Source organism: Arvicanthis niloticus, chromosome 4 (genome assembly GCF_011762505.2).
Source record: "Arvicanthis niloticus isolate mArvNil1 chromosome 4, mArvNil1.pat.X, whole genome shotgun sequence".
In the NCBI taxonomy this organism is placed as follows: domain Eukaryota; kingdom Metazoa; phylum Chordata; class Mammalia; order Rodentia; family Muridae; genus Arvicanthis; species Arvicanthis niloticus.
Genome location: NC_047661.1, coordinates 68,376,911 through 68,399,110, shown reverse-complemented (window position 1 = coordinate 68,399,110; position 22,200 = coordinate 68,376,911). Strand labels below are relative to the sequence as shown.

General features: G+C 38.4%; 1 protein-coding gene across 3 annotated transcripts in view; it reads right to left on the bottom strand.

The window, feature by feature from the left end:
- Ash1l (ASH1 like histone lysine methyltransferase) overlaps positions 1-22,200 on the bottom strand; it is a 131,140-nt gene that overhangs the window by 90,299 nt on the left and 18,641 nt on the right. For all 3 annotated transcript variants that reach the window (XM_076932732.1, XM_034500429.2, XM_076932731.1), the window contains exon 3: positions 9,524-14,081. In XM_076932732.1, coding sequence (XP_076788847.1) covers positions 9,524-14,081 — 4,558 coding nt within the window. The remainder of the gene's footprint in view (positions 1-9,523; positions 14,082-22,200) is intronic.

The following is a 22,200-nucleotide window of genomic DNA, read 5'->3' as shown; positions in this document are numbered from 1 at the left end:
TCAGACAAAATTTATTTCTTCAGTCTAAATTCGTATTAAAGGCTTTTTACAAATTTACATACTACAGGTTTTACATCTACCTTATTTGGAATTTAAAAATGGAGGCTTTTTACAAATTTATATACTACAGGTTTTGTGTATACCTCATTTGGAATTTAACAGTAAACACTCTACTAAATAGGAAATTATTTAAATGAGCAAAATGTCTGGTGTTTCCAATGCTAAAAATATCTTTGGGTTAACCATGGAAGAACAGACTAAGGTGCTAGATTTAAAATGATGCTTATTAGTGAGTTAAAAAATACAGACTTATTTCAAAACAATATTTCATACTAGATTTATAACAAATCACTTCTTCCCAATATAATTAAAGCATGGCACAAAATTTTAGTTTTATGTGTGTGTAGTGTGCATATGTGTATTGGTTTGCATGTGTGGGCATAAATGACTGTGGGCACATGTATACACTGAGATGTCTGACTGAGGATGATGTTGGGAATCATCCCCAACTGCTAATCAACCTAAATAAATGAAGCAGGGTCTCCTTAATCGAACCAAAAGCTTGTTGACAGTTTTGTGTGCTAGCTTGCTTGGAGAATCCCCATCTCTACCTGCTGAGGCTAGAACTATAGGCAGGCTGTTATGTCCACCTTACATTTATGTAGTTTCTGGCATTTTAACTGCTGAGCTTTTCCCCAGCTCCAGTATTCGAAGACTTTGCTGAAGGTTTTGCTTATTTGTTTGGTCCTAGATTTATGTTCTGAATCTCTTCAGGACAGCACTAGCAGTTTCTTGTCAAGTTGAAAAGTGACAAAAAAGCTGGATCTTAATAAAAAACATGTATTGTTTCTGAGTATGACAATACATCTAATATACCTCATCAGTTAAATGCACTGCAGGAAGGAAGGGTTCAGAGTCTGCTGGTTCCTTTTAAGCTAAAAACAAACAACAAAAACCCAAACAAAGTGGTTTTTCTCCCTCTAATTAGGGAATTCCCTACAATTCCCAAGTTAGATCACACTGAAATGGAGTTCTCCAGAAACTTCCCTGAACCATCAAAATCTGTTTTAAACTTTCACCTCTGCAAGCGTATACTTTACTTATGGTTGCATCTCCGAACCAGGATAATTTCACCAACTGATGCTTATCCCCTTCAGGTAAAAAGGAAACAAAATTCAATTGCTTTAAAATAAAACAGAGAGGGAAAAAGAGATGGGAGTGGGGAGGAGGAGGAAGAAGAAGGGAGAGGGAGAGAGACAGACAGACAAAACCAATGTGCCTTTAGAGTAATTACTTTTCCAAAATGAAAACATGTAGTCAGTTGATTTATTCAGAAGGGGCAAAATTGTAGAATGGCTGAAATATATAGTATATAATGTTTATGTGCAGTTAATCACTTACAATAACACTATCCCACTGTCCACTCTTCTTTGTCCACTTTGAAATCAGATTATTCTATGCACAGCTAGTTATGAGCTAAATATATTGAAGAAAAGCTCAGCTTGATGGCACATACCTAAAGTTTTGGTGGCACACTCTTATAATCCCAACATTCAGAGGCTGAAACAGGGGGACCCTGAGTTTGAAGTCAGGTTGAGCTATACTGCAAGATCTGTCTTTAAACAAACAAAAAAAAAACAAAACAACAGCAATAAAAAACCCTGCTTGTTATTCTGGTACACACCTTCAATCCCAACTCTTGGAGGCAAAGGCAGGCAAATCTCTCTGAGTTTGAGGTCAGCCTGATCTAAATAGTGAGTTCTAGAACAGCCAAATCCTTGTAGTAAGACCCTGTCTCAAAACAAAGAAATCCCTAAATTAGGTCTGGAGAAATAATTCAGGAATTAAGAGCACCCTCCAGAAGACCTAGGTTCAATTCCTAACACCTACACAGTAGTTCATAATCATAGGTAACTTTTGGTCCCTGTGGATTTGATATCCTCTACATGCCTCTGAATACAAGTGATGTAGATGTACATGCAGGCAAAATACCCATACACATAAGATAAAAAAAGAAAAATATTAAAAGAAAAACTAAATTGGGGGTGGAGGAGTGGCTGAGGGCTAAAGGGCACTCAGTGCTTTCAGAGGACCTCTATTCACATCCCAGCACTCGTGACAGGTGACTCACAATCACCTGTCACTCCTCAGACACTCACCCACAGAAGTACAAACATACAACTTTGAATTAGCATGCATATGGATATATTTCAATTGGTAGAGCTAGCCTAGCATACTGGATGTTTTGCTGTAGCATGTTTGCAAAGCAAGCACTATGATCACTGAGTCATTTGCTCAGCCCTAGACTGATTATTCTTTTGATGATTTAGTCAAGAAATAAGACAGGTTGGTTCTCATGAGGTTTGTGTGTTTTGTTTTTAGAGACTTGGTCTCTCTTATGTAGCCCTGGCTCTGGTTGAGCTCTTCATGCCTGTTTGCATCTGCATGAGCCCTGTGTCAGATTTATTTTTTGTTTTTAGTTTGTGTATGGGTGGTTGCCAGTCTTACGTACCTAGTGGCCACACAGTCCAAAAGAGGGCACCACACAACCCCCCTTTCCAGAGACAGTTACAGATGATCGTGAGCTACCATATGGGTGCTGGGAATTGAATCTGGGTCCTCTGGGAAAGCAGCCAGGGTCGTTAATCTCTGAGCCATTCTCAAGCCCTGATTCACACGTTTTGAATCCTCAAAATATGCCTTGAACCTGCAAGTCTGTAGCCTTGATCTGATTTTACTTATCTTTCCTAAAGTTTGTAAAAATATAACTCATCAAATTTCAGTTTTATTATAACAGATAACTTCAATCTATATAAACAGTAAACCTTGATATTTTTTTATCCCTTACTTATCAGAAACACATTTTGCACAATAATTTAGTGTCTGTTTAAAAAAACGAATCTTGTTTAAATAATTTTCATATCCTTTCAGCCAAATGTTAACATCTTACACAGCCAATATAGTTTTCAAAATTATGAAATTAACATTGGTATAATCTACTAATACAATTGGAAACTATTGGAATTTCATCAAGGTTTAAGCATATACTTCTACTCCAGGGTCTGATCCTGGATATCATAGTGTTCAACTGTGACATATCTTTTATTTTCCTCTGATCTGTGACGTCTTAACCTTTTCCTGTTTTGTCAGGTGCTTAACACTTTTCTGTAACACTGGGAAGGTACTTTGTAGAATGTCACGTTTCTCTTTACTGTTCTCTGATTACAGTGGGATTAAAGATTTTGGCAATTATACATACGGCTGAAGTTCTCTACTTGCTGCATGTCAGGGAATAAATGTACAATCACTATGCCTACTCACAGGTTAAGTTAATCTGACCCCTCATTACTGTGTGCCATCTCCTCAGTCTATTCTTTGAAAATAAGTCATTATGTGCAGTTAATATGAAAAAAGAGAAGTCCCAGGGCTGGAGAGATGGCTTAGTGGTTAAATGAACTAGCTGCTTTTGCAGAGGTTTCAGGCTCATTTTCCAGCTCCTACTGGGCAGTTAAAACCCATCTGTAATCCCAGTTCCAGAGGATCTCACAGCCTCTTCTGGCCTTAAGGGAGTCAGGACACAGCATGTGGTTCAGACACATGCAAGCAAAACAACAAATACACATTTAAAAAAGGTAATAAAAAGAAATTCTACACCTTGAAAGGGGAATATCTACATGCACCATTTCAACTTGCTCTGTACAGACTTGTGTCCTTTTCCATGTATTCAGTCAATCATTTAGTTCCATCTGCATGAACACGTGTATATTTAAGATTATACCCAACATTAGCATTATTTAATCACTTGAATTGTTCCAAGACTTGCCATTGAAAGTTGTTTCAGAATTATAATTTTCCAAAGTTTATAAATTTTTTTAACACTGTGGGGTGGGGCATTTCAACATAATGAACTTTAAGTTATATAAGGAAAACAATGGTAAACATTGGAGATCAATTTAAAACAACATTGTTTTTAAAATCCATGTAGATCAGTGTAGCTTCAAACTTACAGAGATCTGACTGCCTCTGATTCCACAGTGCTGATTAAAGGTATGTGCTACCATCCTAATTGGTACAATTCAACTTTTCTTATCTACATTTTTTTTTCACTTTCCATTTATTCTTTAGCCTGCAGAAACTCGACAAACCGATCCCAAACTGAGATGATGTAACTGATAAAGCAAGCCAGCTGTATACTTCCTGTCCTTTTCCAATCTATCTTCCCAGGTGATGGCATCTTTCTTACATTGTTTCTCCAGTCAAGGTAGGGCTATTCTATAGCCCAGGCTGATCTTAAATTATAGGTCCCTTCTGTCTCTTGCCTCCTTGGTGCTTGGATTATAGGCCTGTGCACATCCCACATATGGTTAGTACTTGGCAATCTTGACAATGAAGTTAAGAAACCTAGAAAGCTGATGATCAAGCATGTAATGGTACTTACTACCAAATCTGACCCTGGAACACACATTAGAAGGAAAAAAAATTACTCTCACAAGTTGTTCTCTGACCTCTACACATATTAACCCCTTCCTATTCCACACTCTAAACAAATTTCTGAGGGTGGGCAAGCATGCCATAGCATACATATGTGGAACCTTCTACAATGTGGGGTCCAGGAATTTCACTCAGGTCACTAGATTTGGCAGCAAGTGTCATAGGGCTAGGCTATTTTGCCAGCCCCTCTCTACCGTATTTCTTGAGATAGGGTCTCTTACTGAGCATGGATCTCATGGATTAGCTCGATTGGCTGGCAAATGAATGCCAGGGATTGTCTTAGGTCTCCTCCAATCCTTATCCTTAGCTGTGATTACAGGCATGTCACCATACTTGGATTTTACATGGGTGTTAGATCTATTAAGATTAAGGCATCTCTCTAGCCCCTTCACCTAAGTTTTAACAACCCCTCCACCCAATCAGGTCTTTGAGACAAGGACTTGTTATGTATGCAGTTTTGCTATTTGCAATGAAGCTCAGCATGACCTCAAATTCTCTTGCCTGTCTTCTTAGTGCTGAAAACTATTTCTCCCTGCCCTGCCCCCCAGGTTTGTTTATTTTGTAAGTGTTTTTGCTTACGTGTGTATCTGTATACCACATGTGTGCCTGATGCTCAAGGAGGTCAGAAGAGGGCGTTTGAGACCCTGGAACAGGAATGACAGATGTTTGTGAGCCACCACGTGGGTGCTGTGGATATAACTTAGGTTCTCTGTAAGAACAAGTACTCTTAACCACTGAGCCATCTCTTCAATCCCTGTGTCTTCCTAACATGCCTACTGCACAATATTTATTTTTAGGTGCACCCTCTCTCACACATATTTTCAGACAGGACAGAAAGACAGATAAGGGGACAGGGGAAGGGAAGAATCTCATTTCAGAATCAGCCAAGAGTCAAGAATTCTAGGACAATTAACAGTATTTGAAATGGAGACCACATTTCTTTTATACAGATACTTCAAATAATTTTCAAAACAGTAATGAATTGTGTGTATGGCCTAAGCATATAGCTTTCTTCCTCAGTTATAAGCCTGTAATTTTCTAGAAATCTCATGAGAAAGTCCATTTATAATGAAAGATATGCCTTAACCACATTATGAAATCTTTGTGCCCTATGTAAGATTTTACCTTATTGGATTGGACCCCCATCCAAGGCGCCTTTACAGCCACCTACCTATACTGTATAATCTCATTCACAAGGAGGATTGCAGTACAAACCCATCTTTAAAATCATAACAAAACAAGACTTTAAAAAGGTTTTATAAAAATAACTACTGAGGCTGCTGCAGGCAGCAATTGTATCTCTGCCCTCTGTCCCACTGCATATACGCTTAACTTCTCTTTAAGATATAGATCCATGTTTCATAAGATAAAAAGAAGGCTAAAACTGTTTTGGTTTTCTGTTTGTTTTTGATTTTTGAAGACAGGATTTTGGTGTGTAGCCTTGGCTGTCCTGGAACTCACTCTGTAGAACAGGCTGGCCTCAAATTTACAGAGGTCTGCCTGCCTCTGCCTCCCAAGTGCTGGGATTAAAGACATGCCACCACCACTCAGCTTTTTCTTTTAGTTTTAAAAACATACAATTATTTTTATTTTATGAGTTTGTACATATTACATGTATATGCACCACATGGATGTATGACACCCAAAGTCAGAAAAGAATGTCATCAGATCTTCTGGAACTGGAGTTAAAGTTGTATGCTAAAAGCTGGGTGCTGGAAACTAAATTCTGGTCCTCTGCAAAAGTCACCAGTGTTATTAACCACTGAGCCACCTCCCCAGCTCCCTAAATCTGTTTACTATCTCTAATATTCTCCTCTGTGTAATACCTAATTTCACTTAATCTCATTACCGTTCAACTAAATGCCCCCAAAGACTTATGTATACCACTCTAAAGCACACCTTTTCATCTCCTTTCCTCCTAAACAGTCTTAACTCTACAACCTTCTGCTGTAAGGGTGTGTAAACACTTCCACTGGATTACGTTTGTTAATCTACCATATTTTCACATTGATATCCTTGTAATTGCAAGGACTGATTATCCTTCACCTTTAAATCTTAACTTTGGGGGCAAAGAGCCTAGAGCTTTACTCATGCTAGGCAAGTATTCTACCACTGAGCCACAGCCTCCTCAAGTCTTGACATATGATTTGGCTGCTGTTGCTATGTCTCACCCCCCACCCCCCTGCCCAATCTCTCAATAGTCTCTCTTCTTGAATTATTGCATTTCTTCTACAATATATATACACATATATACATACACACACACACACACACACACACACACACACACACACACACACACACACACAATTAGTTTTAAGTTCCTTTCCAGTTCAAGATGTCCAAAATATACTTTTTGCCCTACTTTTCTCATGCCAACTCTTTTATCCATAGGCTGTGTTAACTCTGTAGGTAATTAACTATCTCTTATCTCATACTCTAATTATTCTATGACACTAACTACATAACACTTCTCTCAGTTGCATCATTATGTATGCTTTACCCCTGTACCATCTGACATCACAACACTGAGACAAACAGGGAGTGAGACATCAGATCTCTGCTTCCTACTGCATGGCAGTAGCTAGAGCACTACTGATGCTTCTGGAACTCAATACATAAATGAAAAAATTAACAAATAAATACATCTACAGGATTCTGTTTCTCCCAGTAACTGCTACCTACACATGCTAAGTGTCCTATTTATTTTAGGTCTTTTTTCTCAGGAAGTCATTCTTTAAATTATTCTCCTCATTTCAAAGAATCCTATACCCCCTCTTTTATATATTTTATCATCAAACAAACAAACAAACAAACAAAAAACCCACCTCACCCCCCAAAAAACCACTTTTTTCTTTTTTTCTGGTTTGAGATAGGTTCATACTACAACACAAAGTCCTGCCTGGCCTGGAATTTGTTACACAGACCAGGCTAGCCTTCAACTTGAAGTAATCTTTTTGCTTCTGTTTCCCAAATGCTGAGATTATTGGGTGGGACATGCACCACCAAGCCAAACTTCACAATTAACAAAACCTAATACAACTTTTGTTAATCATTCCTTTCTTCAACAGAAAAACAAAGGCCCCAAAGTACACCACCTTAATTTGTACTTAATTATTAAGTACAAATAACTTAATTTGTACCTTAATTTGTACTTAATTATTAAGTACAAATACTTAATAATTCAAAAACTGGCATTGGTTAAATAGTTGTATATAAAAAAAATTGGTCAAATAAAATAGTTACAGAAGTTTTTTCCTCCCACATTAAAACAGAATATTGGGGCAGGAGTGGTGCAACTGTACAACAGAGTAACCTAACAAGATATTAAAAACAAAGAAACAAAAAAACCTACTTGAGGGTTATATTAAAAAAAAAAAAGGGGGGGGGTCCAGCATGGTGGTGCACACCTTCAATCCCAGCAAGACACAAAGGGTGGGTTCTCTGTGAGTTCAAGGTCAATCCGGTATATATAGTGGGCTTCAGGAGAGCCAGGTCTATACAGCAAGACCCTGCCTAAGAAATAAAGAAACAAACAAGTAAGAAATATTTTAGCTAGGGTGTGGTGGTACACACCTCTGATCCTAGAACTTGGGAGGCAGAGGAAAGTGGGCTCTCTGTGAGTACAGGGTCAGTCTGGTCTACACAGAAAGTTGTAGGACAGCCACAACTGTTTAGAGTCCCTATCACAAACTAAAAAACAAAACCGAACAAATTATTTTATTTTAATGTGTTTAAGTGTTTTGCCTGCATGAAGGGTCTGTGCACAATTTACACATCTGGAGCCTAGAGAGGAGGCTTTTGCACACCCAGAGCTGGAGTTGTAGCAGAGTCACTGTGTAGTGGTTGGAAGAGCTGGAGTTGCAGCGGAGTCACTGTGTAGTGGTTTTAAGCACTAAGCCATTCCTCCAGACTCCCTCTTATTCTATTCCACACCCCAGCCCATATTCTACATTTTTTAAAGAAGTAAATCTGTCTTTTCACTAAGACATAATTTCGATTCTTCAAAGTTCATGAATAAGGAAAATTAGAAAAAAAATCTACTTGTCTCTAAAGGTTCTCTCTAATATACAAATTTTATCCTTTTAAATGAAAGTAAATAAATGAACAACTCTTTGTTCATTGTGGTGAGCACTATAGTCTTACTCAGCTCTAATGCTCCTGCCTGAGTTATCTCTAGGAAATCAGACATAGCATCACACTTCACAGTTAAAATACTAGCCTTTTAAAGAGTCTAGTAATTACTAGTAGTAAGTTAGGAATATCCTTTATTTGACTAAGTGATGATTCCAGTTTTAGCTCCACCTTCTCTATTTTCAAAAAACATTTTTCTAGGAGCCACAAATGATTCATTATGTCTCATGTCCTTTTGTATCTAACTGAAATAACTTTTATGAAGATATCTAAAAGTGCTCTAGAACATAAAGCCTCTCTGAGGGGGAATGGGATGGGAGGTTCTAGGGAGGGGAAATGGGATGACATCTGTATTGTAAATAAATGAAATATCCAATAAAAAATTAAAATTAAAAAAAATGATTTAAAAAAAAAAAGCCTTTCTGAATATTCAGTCAAATGTTAGTCCTGAAAAGTTTTCAATGGTTAAATCTTCATTGAGATGTGGGAATTTTGTGTAACATAGAGCATCTTCAATTACTCAGCTAGCATACATTAACTAGTAACCACAGCTAACAAGCATTATAAGTCAGCTCTCATTGAAGGAACCAAGCACAAGCTTTTGTGCAAAAAAAGTTGGAATATTTTTCTTGGTTTCCAAAGTTCTTTTTTTTTTTAAATGATACCTAAAAAAATAGATTGATAGATAAGATACACAGACAGACATTAATACAAATATATTACTTACCTTCTTAAATCCAAGTAAAATAAAAATTTGGAGATTTCAAAATACACTTATAAAAACAAAAATTAATAAAGTGTAAACTTACTTAAAAGGTCAATACATGAATCCAGAAACCGGTGGCAAAGTAATTTATTATTGTAACACAAATAATAGACAACAAAATAATCCTCTTACCTGCCAACGACTGTATTGCCCTTTCACTGGAAGGCAATGGCTCCTTTCTGTGAGGCCGATTTAGTGCAGTATCTTGTACAGGAAAGAGTCCAGGGCTGTCAGTTAATTTCTTCCGACAACTGGAGTTTGGGTTTGAAACTCTGCAGCTGCCTATTGCACTTGTAAAAAGGTTCATATGTTCATCACTGCTGGCTGGCTCAGAATTGGGAGTAAATCCTCCGAGGGACAAACTTGGAGAACTTTCTGAGCAGTCAATTTGCAAAGGTGTTTGCAATCCCAAGGCTAAAGAACTTGATTCTGAAGGCTCTCGAGAAACCCACTGTTCTTCTCTGTTTATTAAGCTCTTTGAAGGAGAGAGATGAGGGCAGGACATGTGACACCTGTGCTTTTCCTTATGCTTATATCGATCTCCAACAGCATCCTTACCAAATCGGTAACGTTTCAAAGACTCCAAGACTGATCTGGAAGAGCCACTATCCATGGAAACCTGCGGCTGCTCAGAACGGTGCTCTCTGTGTTTGTGACGGTGTCTGTGTTTGTGCTCCACCATCCAACCATAAGCCATCTCAGGAGGTACGCTGGGGTAGGTGCTCATGGAAAGGAGAGGAGTCCTGCTGGTTGTAAGAAAAGCCTCCTGTCTAAGGAGCTTATGCTTTTTCTTATGATATTTGGTAGGATTGAGCAATAAATGACCAGCATGCATATAGGAGGGAGGTGGCAGTGGAGTGGTGAATGAAGGAGATGGAGGTGGTGGATAAAGAGTGGGGGGATACCGTCCATAATACCCTAATCCTATTGGAGCAGCTGTAAGGGGTGAAGGAGAATAAGGCATGCCATAAGAAGGATAAAATCCGGTACTAGATAAAGGAAAACTAAGGCTGTGCATAAAAGGCATTTCTGCCATTGCCTCCCTCATCTTAGGGGGCCTCCCTCTTTTCTTTTTTAAGTCAGGCTTCCGAATGTAGTGCAAAGGGTCTAAGGGAAAAGAAGGATGTGTATAGAAACTATTAAAGTTGATTCGAAAAATAGTTGGTAGGAGGTCTCGGGGAATAAAATGATGACTTCGATGGGTGATCCGAATTTCACTTAGACGACTTATTAGCTCCTCTAGTTCTGCGATGAAGTCTGGATCCTGCCTACTTCGAAGCTGGGGATATTTCTTTTTCCGTTTTCGCTTCTGTCTTTTCATCTTGTCATAGCTGAGGTAATCGTGACTCCTGCGCTTACATTTGTGTTTGTGTTTTTCTTTAAGACTGTTTAGGACGGTAGAGGTTTCAGGGGGAATCAAAGAAATGTGCTCAAAAGAATGTCTCCTCTTTTTCTGTCCACAAAACTTCTCTGCCCTGTCTGATGTGCTATTATTATCTGTCCCAATGCCACTGTCACTGGGAATGGTCTCATCACTATGAGACTCACTAACTGGGGAAGGAGTGGCTTCTTTCAGGGACGTGAGTTCACTCAAATGAGAAGGCGAATTTGGCAACAAAGTAGGAGGAGATAGCCGCCTCCTGCCCTTGGAAGCCTTCTTCATTGCAAGAGTCTGAATCATACTGCCCTGTCTTGAGTGCACATGCAAATATGGCACTGAACTAGGTTCAACAAAGCCTGCGTCACTACTAACAGGGCTTTGACCTCCACTAGTCCCAGAAGACTGAGAGCAAATAGGTGATGGAAGGATCTCAGAGCTACTAGCAGGTGAAGGCAGTAAAGGGGGGAGAATCTGTCCTAATGCTGACCCAGCTGCCTGCTGAGCTGTTTGTTCAAGCACAGCAAGGCTGGCAGGGCTACCAGAAAGAAGGCCATTTAGGACAGTTTTTGGTTTTCGCCCCCTTCTCTTCCCTATGTAAATGGTTCCTTTCTTGCTGACATTTATTTGTTGCCCCAATTTAGAGCCAAATGTGGCAGCAAGACTTGATACTGTATTATGAAGTTTGGACTGTACTTTTCCTTTATTACTTGATTCTACAGAACTTGAAAGAATCTGATTCAACAGTTTTTTTCTCTTTAAAGTCTTCATTTTATTTATTTTGCGGATAATCGTTTTCATTAATTGTCCATTGTTTCGCTTGCTAATTTTTTTATCTGGTTCCATCTCAAGGTCACTCATACTACAGACACTTTGCCTGTGACTGTCATCTAAGTCATCTGTATCCTGAAGCTGATCCTCACTCTCAAAAAAATCACTGCTACTTCTATGGTTCTCACTTTCAGACTCTAACTTGCTTGGACTTTCAGTGGCAACAAATGGAGCCACTGACAGTACAGGGGGCTTCATCTTCACTGGAGACCTCATCTGCCTCTTAGGCCTGCCTCTCTTTTTTGGAAAAGGAGATACAGACAAACTTTGTTTGAAGGAAGGAATCTCAATTTCTGGTTGTAAAATTGGGGGCTCTTGTTCTTCTTTAGACTGTAAAGAAAAAACTTTAGAGGCAGGTATTTTTAAAGTCCTTTTAGGTGGACCTTCTAGCTGAGGCATTTCCTTGGATTTAGGTCTTCCTCTTTTGGGCTTATAAATATCCGACAAAAGATCACTAGTGACACACATACTGGAGGACAGTTTGTGAGTAATAAAAGACTTATGAGATGGTTTCTCACTGTCAGTTAAAAGAGCAAGAGATGGAGCTGAGGACTTACTCAACTTTGGCAATCGGCGTTTAAGGAAGTCATGATCGACAAAAGATGATGCTCCGATAGTTTTCATAAACTTTGCTGGCTCAGAACTATTTGATAGTGAGCTACAGGAAACATTCTTAAAAAGCTCTGATCTTTCTAAGTCGAGTCCTTTTGGAGACCGGCATGTGCTTCTTGCCACCACTTTAGTCCACCGAGGTTTTCTTCCTTTTCTTTTTTTCAATGGTTTGGACTGGAAACTAGTGCTTAGGCTTTCAGCAACCTGGCAGTGTTTGTCTGGCGCAGTTACTGCACCAAGCTTTAAAAAAGGTTTGTTACTAAATAAACTAGTAAAATTAACAACAGAAGGAGTAATTGTATGAATACCAGAGTCAGAAGCCAAACTTGGCTTTTTTCCCAAGGAAGAACTTATTCTAGGAATATCTAGATGTGTATTTTTTGACTCATTTAGTTCTTTATCAATTCCTTTACACTCAATATTTATGCTATGACCTAATGACCTATGACCAACATTCAAGTGGGGACTTTCAGCAGTAAACTGGTTCTTTCCAATAGATTCAGAAATTTCTTCCATTTGTTCTGCTGTAGAATTTAAAAGTAATGGGTTTGGAACCAACTGTGAAGAAGTTTCAGGGGGACTTCTGGTTAAAGGATTAACAGATACAGTAGGTGACGAGGAAGGAAGATTGCTTTCTCCTACTGCACTGAAGGGAGATTTAGCTGTAGATGCATCCGAGGCACCTCCTATTTGAAAGTCAGGAGAAGTGCAATACACAGGAGGTTGCTTTTCATGCTTCGAGGTTTCAAAGGCTCCCCTTTCACTAGATGAGAAATTGTCTTGCTGAATGCATGTTCCTTCATTAAACATTTCTTTCTCCAAACTAGTAATTTCTTTTCGGACTGAAAACTTTTCCAACATGCTTTCTTTACTATGCCGCATAACATTCTTCTCAAAAGTTTTGCCTGTAGCACTGTCTTTCAGAGATTCAGGAAGTTCTTGACTTTCATGATTACTTATATTTGCACTACAGGAAGCCTTAAGTTGTTCCTGAGTGGGGAGAAGTGCTTCAGATTTAAGGTTTAAGGCATCTTTACTGCCCAGTTGTCCTGCCACAGGACAACTTAATAATTTCTTTCCAATGTCCTTATTAACCAGTCCCATTGCTGAGCTTGCTACAATCTTCTTCGTAACATCCTTGGCCACTAGGCCAACTGTAGAACTCAGTTTCTTTCCCAACTCTTTATTAACCAGTCCAACTACGGTGCCAAGTCCTAATTTCTTGCCAGACTCTTTATTCACCAAACCTGGAACAATACCAATTCCTAGCTTCTTTCCTGAATCTTTGCTCAGCAGTCCTACTGTAGTGATAGTCCCTGGCTTTTTGCCTAAGTCTTTATTAATGAATACCGCTGTAGTGCCAGTTCCCAATTTTTTCACAGAGTCCTTATTGATCAGGCCTACTGCTGTATTGAAAATAGGCTTTTTCCCTGGATCTTTAGTTACCAACCCAACTGCTGTGCTAAGAGCTGGCTTTTTAATTAAGTCTTTATGAATTATTCCAGCTATAGAGCCAACACCTGGTTTCCTGATCAAGTCCTTGCTAACCAATCCTACTGTAGTGCCAGTTCCCAACTTCTTCGGTTTTGCCTTGGAAGACTTGGAAGGAGGACAGGTAGCAATGAGCTGTGCCAACTTTTCTGTTACACTAGTTCCTCCATTAAGTAACGCTCTATCCTTTATATCAGGATCCCGACTGCCAACAAGAGATGGTGCTGCAGTAATGTAATCTGCCATTTGTGAATGGACTGGAGACAGCTTCTTAGACAAAGGATTATTTTCCCCCTGTGAATGAAGACGGATGCTTTCTTCAGATTGGCATTCAATAGCTGTAGCATCACCTGCTTTCTTGAAAAATTTTGAAGAGTCCTAAAATTTGAACAAGAAAAATGTTTCAGAGAAAGCAAACCTTTAACTACACATCATAATCTAACAAATTAACTACAGACCATATGCATATATATGCAGCAAAATATTTTTTTGTTGGATTTATTTTTTATGTGTGTGGGTGCACACATCACTCATGTACAAGTACTCACAGAAGCCAGAAGATTCCCTGAGCATGAGCTACAAGCCGTTGTGAGCCACACAACATGGGTGCTGGGAAACAACTCTGGAAGAGCAGCAAGCACTTTTAACACTGAGCCACCTCTCTAGCATCAGGAAAATACTTTTAAGAAAATTAGTGTTAAGTGAAGCATAATGGTACATGCCTATAACCTCAATATCTGGGAGACAGTGCCAGGAGTGCTACTGAGAGTTTGGGTTCAGAAGGAGATATAAAGTGAGTTCAAGGCTAGATTGAGCTAAACAATGAGAACATCTGAAAAAAACAAATCAACACAACAACAAAAGAAAATCAAACTAACTGGCAAGATGGGTCATCTGGTAAATGTACTTGATACCAAGCTTGAAACCTAAGCTTAATCCCTAGAAAAATAACAAAGTAGAAAAAGGCAATCAACTCCACAAGTTGTCCTCAGACCTCCATCCACACACTGGAGAACAGATAACAACAAATGCAAACACACAGCCAGAGAGACCCAAATGAGTGTAAAACAAAAACAAAGCATACTAATGCCACTTTTTGTTAGTTCATTTACTGTTATATCAAATGCTGTTGATATTGTTTCTTTTTCTAACTCTATAGTAAGGCTAGCCTCAAATCCTCAGTGTTCTGCCTGGAATTATAGGCATTTTATCAACACTTCTGGCTTAAGATATTTCTTTGTTAATTGTCAATCATATAAACATATATAAAAACTTATTTAAGATATATCTTCATGATTTTTGACATAGTAAATTAATACTCTCTATCTTCCTTCATGAATATGGAATGGTTTTACTTTATTATTTATTTACTGTTTATATGTCTGTAGAAGGACAACTTGAAGAAACTGGTTCTCTCCTTTTGCTACATGGTAGTACATGTAGTAACTGTCTGAACTACATGTTTGAACTCAGGTTGACATGCTTAGCACCAGAAGTGCCTTCACCAGCTGAGCCTTGCAGCATCAATTTTAATAGCAAAACTTTGAAACAATCCAAATGAGTAAATAAAATAGAATACATGTATAATAAAGCACAAAAAACATTGGAAAAAAAAAGAAAATTAATATGTATTTTTAAATGTGATTGAGAATACTGCCATTATGTTTGTTTGTTTGTTTGTTTGTTATTTGGTTTCTTTGTTGGAGGGAGAAGGAGGTATCCTCTTGACAGGCTATCTCTGTGCCAGGTAGTCCTGGAACCCACTCTGTAGACCAAGCTGTCCTCAAACTCAGAGAAGCACCTGTGTCTGCCTCCCAAGTGTTAGGATTAAAGGTGTACCACCACGCCTGGCATTGTATATGATTTCTTTAAAATTTTAATTTAGTGTTGGGTGTGTAGTGCATACCTTTAACCCCAGCACTCAAAAGGCACAGGCAGGAAAATCTCAGCCTGGTCTACATAGCAATCTCTAAGACAGCTGGGACTACACAGTCTCTCTAGACCTTGACTTACTAAATAAATAGATAAATAAACAAAATACATGATTTTATTATTGTATGCATATGTTTTGGCTACATGTATGTCTGTGTTCAATAATACCAGTTGTGGCCAGTGGACATCAAAAGAGGGAGTCAGATCCTCTGAAACTAGACATACAGATGGTTGTGAACTGACATGTGAGTACTAGGAACTAACTGAACATGGGTTCTCTGAAAGAATCAAATAATGAGCTACTTCTCCAGGTAAGTTTTGTTTTGTTTTGTTTTTTTGAGACAAGATCTCAGAGTGTAGCCAGTGTGACCTGGAACTGGTTTTGTAGACTAGGCTGTCCTTAAACTCTGAGAACAAACCTCTGCCACCTGAGTGCTGAGATTAAAGGCATGTGCCAACACTCCTAGTGCATTTAATATATTTTATGGCTTTTTCTTTGGAAGTTATTTTATATGATTAAATTTATAAATATACCCCCAAATTTCAGAAAATCCAAAATAATAGAAGCAACTGTATTTAAATGCAAATCAATAATATAGTATTAAAAAGTATTCTGAGTTAGATACGATAATAATTCCTATAATCTGGTTTATGGAAGGCCGAGGCAGAAAAATTGCTATGCATTTGAATTAATCCTAGGCTACAGAGTGAGGCCATGTTTCACAAAACAAAAAAGAAGAGGACTTGGGAGATAGTTCAGAGAATGAAGTGTTTACTGTATAAACATCAAGACCTAAATTCAGATATCAACACTTATGTAAATCTCGATGTACATCTGTAACTGAGTACAGGAGGCAGAGACAGGCAATCCTGGGGACTTGCTGTAAGTTCCAGTTCCACTTAGAGCAATAGAAGGTAAAGAGCAATAGAAGACCACTCATCAACTTTTGACCTTGAAGAGTATGCTCAGGTAAGCATGCCTACACACACACACACACACAAACACAGGAAAAAAATATTTTAGAAATACTGTTAGAGATATTGATAAGTAAGTAACCATGTTAATGTCATTCAGAACCAAATAAATTTGGTAAGTTAAAAAAAAAAAAAAAAAAAAAAAAAAGAGGGGGGCTAGAAAGATGGCTTAGCAGGAGCTCTGACTACTCTTCCAGAGTCCTGAGTTCAATTCCCAGAAACCACAACCATCTGTAATGGGATCTGATGCCCTCTTCTGGTGTGTCTGAAACTGACAGTGGATTAACATACATAAATTAAATAAATAAACCTTTAAAAAAAAAAAAAAAAGGCAGAGCTGGGTATGTAGTTCAGAAGAGCATCTGCCTAGAACAATCAAGTTCATAAGAACATGTACATTTGTAGAGGCCAGAGAGCAATTCTACCTTTATGTATGCTCCAGGAAATGGAGCTCAGCTCACAGTGCCTTTATATACTGTGCCATCTTACTTGCTTTATAATGTACTTTTCTAACCCTACCTTAAAAAGAACAAGCCAAAACTAGCAAAGGAGATTACATTTCTTCAGAAAACACAATAAGAATGTCAATAACAATATGTAAATTATATATTAGTAACTTCAACAGCAAGTTTTTCTTTTCTTTTTTTTTTTTTTTTTTGGTTTTTTGAGACAGGGTTTCTCTGTATAGCTCTGGCTGTCCTGTCAGTCACTCTGTAGACCAGGCTGGCCTCGAACTCAGAAATCCATCTGCCTCTGCCTCCCAAGTGCTGGGATTAAAGGTATGTGCCGCCACTGTTCGGCTGCAGTAAATTCTTTTAACTTGAAAACCATCAATCTAGCCTTAGATCCCATTTTATAACTATTTCCAACATAAAAATAACCTCAAGAACACATTTCTGGTTTAATCTAGTCTTTGGGCATGTTCCTCTATAAATCCCTATGTGGTGATTTAAATAAAAACAGCCCCCACTGACTCATGTATTTGAAAGCTTAGTTATCAGGAACTGGCACTGTTTGAGAAGGATTAGGAGATGCGGTCTTATAGGATGAAGTGTATGTCACTGAGTGTGAGCTTTGAGTTTTAAAAACCCATACCAGATCCAAGTCTCTCTTTCTCTGCTTCCCTGTCTGCAAATGAAAATGTAGCTCTCAGCTACTTCTCCAGCACCACACTTGTCTAACTACTGCCATGCTCCCTGCCATGATGATAATTAACTAAGCCTCTGAAAATGTAAGCAGCCCCCAATTAAACTAAAAGAAAGCCCTTGCTTTCTGTTGTGAGTTTCCTTCTCACTTCACAGCAACAGAACAGTAACTAAGATACCTTTTCTGCCTGTTAGGTTTGCACTCAGGACCACTTGGGCCATGCTCAACTGCAGGAGCCTTTTTCTCTCTCCATCCTCATAACTGATTTTGTCTACGAGCAGCAGACTAGCAGACTTCAAGTTCTCAGATGTGACTGGTATCACACCCTTATAATAAACAGGTATTAACTGAAGTGGCCCTTCCTCTCAACTTTCCCACATTATGAGTTCCCACATTCCTTCCGCACAATGTAGATTTTGAGAAAGAATCCTTTGCCTTCTGCATAGGAATCAGAGTCAGCCTGATTACAAGCACATATTACTTTAAAAAAAGATTTTATTTTTATTTATGTGTATTATGTATGTGTTGGTTTGTACAAATGAATACAGGGCCTGTGGAGGCCAGAAGAGGAAGCCAGGTTCCATGGAACTGGCTACAGGCAGTTATAGGCATCAAACATGCTGAGAACCAAACGTAGGTTCTCTGGAAGAGCAGCAAATACTTTTAACTACTGAGCCATCTCTCCATCTCCGTAGAAGCATATGTGTGTGGAACCTCTCTCTCCCTTTTGAACTCTAAAAGAAAGAATTCTCAATTTTGAGTCTGAATTCTCCTAAGAGTTACTGCCGTGCTGCATGTCTGTCTATGGCACTGATAACTTTACTAGTAAGACACCATAACCCCTTGAAAACCTGAGACATTAAAGTGACTAGTGATCAAACAGGAAACAACTTCTGTTTCATTCTATATTCTATCATGACTCTCTACATGTCACATTCCACAAAAGCTCCCAGGCTTCAGGCTGGCAAACTGGCTCAGCTACTTGCTAATGACCCAAGTTCTATCTGTAGAATTCACATAAAGCTTCAAAGAGAGAACTGACTCCACAATGTTGTCTCTGATAGCCCTCCACAAGCTGTGGCGTATGTGCGTGAGCACACACGCGCGCGCGCGCACACACACACACGCACACACACACACACACACACACACACACACACACACACACACAAAGTTCTAGGTTTTGTTATCATACAGGCATTTAATTCTGGACTCTCCCTCAGAAGTCTTCATTTAATACCATGCAGCTGTATTTCAGAATTAATTAGTAATCCACACTTACTAAGAAATCTGAATGTGAGCAGCTCTGAAATGATTTACAAGTCTTTAAAATGAAATAAGAGATATGATTAGACAACTATAAAAACCAGCATGTGAATTGCTGAGTCAAAATAATTATTTTTAGGCTCAATTCTCAAGCTATGCCTTCTAACAATTTGGTTCAATGATGATGTCCATTATCAAGAACAACAATGAAAGAAAAACCATTCAGAGTCCTCAAACCCTCATATTATGTACATAAGAAAACATGACAATTAGGGCACAAGCAGACATCCTATCCATCCTACAGTCTAAGAACATTAAAGACTGGAGAGATGTCTCAGCTGTTAAAAGCCAAGAAAAATGAACTAGGAAACCCAACAAATACTCCATGGGTAACATCCTATTCACCAGTGAATAGACGTGACAGCCTTTGACCAAACCCAGGACCAACAAATAACTTGTTCTGGACAAAGAGGACAAAGAGGGATGTTGACAATGAAATGTAAAAACTGAAAAGAAAAGTCACCTTAAGAGACAAATAAATAGAATCTTACAGTATAGTTTCAAAACAGAAATACATATAACAGAAGCAAAGACTTAAGCACAAGAAAGGGTGAGGGAGAGTTCAGACTGGGAACACATTTAAGTCTACACTTGCCTTCCTCCTACATTCCCTTCCTTTATTATACAACTTGTATTTTCACATTTTTTAAAATGTAGTAATTTAGTAATCTTTTCATTTAGAATTTTATTTTATCTGTATGAGTATTACCCTGTGTGTGTGTGTGTGTGTATGTGTGTATACTGATGTGTGTGGGATGCCCAGAGAGATCAAAAAAGGATACTGGAGGGCAGATGGTTGTGAGCTGCCATGTGGGTAATGAGAACCAAACCTGGGTCCTCTGAAAGAGCAGAAAGTACTCTTAACCAGTGAGCCATCTTTCTAGTCTCCCAATTTAATAAACTTAAATTTGTTTCTTAAGTTTGGGTAGTTTAATTCTCAATGCTGGGATGAAAAACCCCAAGGTTGCCGGGCGGTGGTGGCGCACGCCTTTAATCCCAGCACTTGGGAGGCAGAGGCAGGCGGATTTCTGAGTTCTAGGCCAGCCTGGTCTACAGAGTGAGTTCCAGGACAGCCAGGACTACACAGAGAAACCCTGCCTCGAAAAAACCAAAAAAAAAAAAACAAACAAACAAACAAACAAACAAAACAAAACAAAAAACAAAAAAAAAAAAAAAGAAAGAAAGAAAGAAAAGAAAAGAAAAACCCCAAGGTTACTATTAAGTATACTTAGGAAATTTCCTACTTATTTGATAATTCCTGTCATAATTGCTCAATCATAAGCAAAAGAGTATAAAAGGGAAAGGTACTATGTTCCTTACTTTGGTTTTTATGTATCTGTTTATAATCTCTTCAGTAGAATTCTGCAACCCCTGCCCATATAACCAAGAAATGGACAAAGATTTTGTTTTAATGTGAAAGCTATTTCCCAACACACACACACACACACACACACACACTCACACACACACACTACATAAATGCAAAAATAAAGAGAGTAGGAAAGATTTTACAAACTTGGAGAGGAGAAAATTTTTTTCTATATACACTTGACTAGAAGGAAGGAGTGCAAGGGTCCAAAGGAGAGAGCAGAAAAGGACTTACCAACTTTCCCTTCCCCCATCAGAACCACACACAACACTGAGGCTGCAGAGAACTTCCCCATATAGTTTCCTTGTGGTGCTTTAACAAGTAAATGCTATAACAACTGCATCTGAAGTAAAAAGGGACACTGTGAAAGGGGAATACTCTTGTACAGCCAATTTTGTGAAGATCTATGCAGTTTTTAAAATTATAAACAATAGAAAACTTTTTGTCTTTTATACTTTCTACAACTCATGTTAATTTAGTTTTAAATGTGGTCTTTGCTAAGTAATTTTAATATGTAGCATTTTAAAGCTTAAATATCAATGTCTTCATAGTACTGTTTGGAACTTTTACTCAAAGTTGTACTCATGTGCGATTAAAAAAGAAAAACATAAAAGGCTCTGTACAAAATCTCAGCAATGGAATGGATCAAGGAGAAGACAGAGTATTTCAAAGACAGCGTGGGAGAACTGGACAGGGAGAAGAGAAAATAAATAGAAGTGGGAATGTCAGGACACGTGACACTCTGAGATGGCATCTATGAGTAACAGGTATAGGAGGAGGAGAAGCTGCTTCTAAAGGCATGGAAAACAGTTTTTGAAAATTGAGAACATATTTCTCAGAGTTAGGGAAAGAGACGCCAATCCAGATGCAGGAGGCATTCAGGACACTAAACTGGTCATGTTACAACGAAAGCAGTAAATATGCAGAGCAGAGCAGCAAGGAAGAAGCACAAAGGCACACACACCATGCCCATTCAGACTAGTGAGCTGAAGCTTTAAATGCCGGGATACCTGTACAGATGTTCTGAAGTCCTGAAAGACAACTGCCAACCCAAACTACTACTCAGCAAAACTATCTGTCATAACTGCAAAGAAAAATTTAAAATTCCATTAAAAAAAAAAAACAGGTTAAAGAAAGCTCTACAAAAAAATATTTGAAGGAATCCTTTAGACTGGAAAGAAAAGGAAATCCATCCATGAAGCCACAGGAAAGATTCATGCTAGTATAATAGTTCAGCAAGAAGAAAGAAGACCAAACAATACAAAATCAACTAAATGATAGGCACCAACACACACTTTTAAATAACTCTGAAGATTAATGCTTTCAACTCCCCAGTCAAAAGAAAGACTGGCAGACTGTCAACTCCTCTAAAAAATGTATATTACCACAAAAGACGGACACTACCTCCTATGGAAAGATGGAAAAGGTGTTCCAGGCAAGTAAACCTGGAAATGAAGCAGGTGTCAGACAAAATAGACTGATTAAGAGAACATTCCATCAAAAGGGACATTACGATTCTAAACAAATATGCTGCAAACACAGGTGTATAAAACAAATTATAGTACATGTAAAGTAACAGATTCATCTAGCACAATGGCAGTGGGTAACTTTAATACCCAATTCTCACCACTTGACAGGTGTTCCCAACAAAAAATAAGCAGAGAAACATCTGAGTTAAATGACATCTTAAAATCAAACAGTCCCAGCAGATGCCTGCCTGTACAGCATCCCATTCAAACACTGCACAAC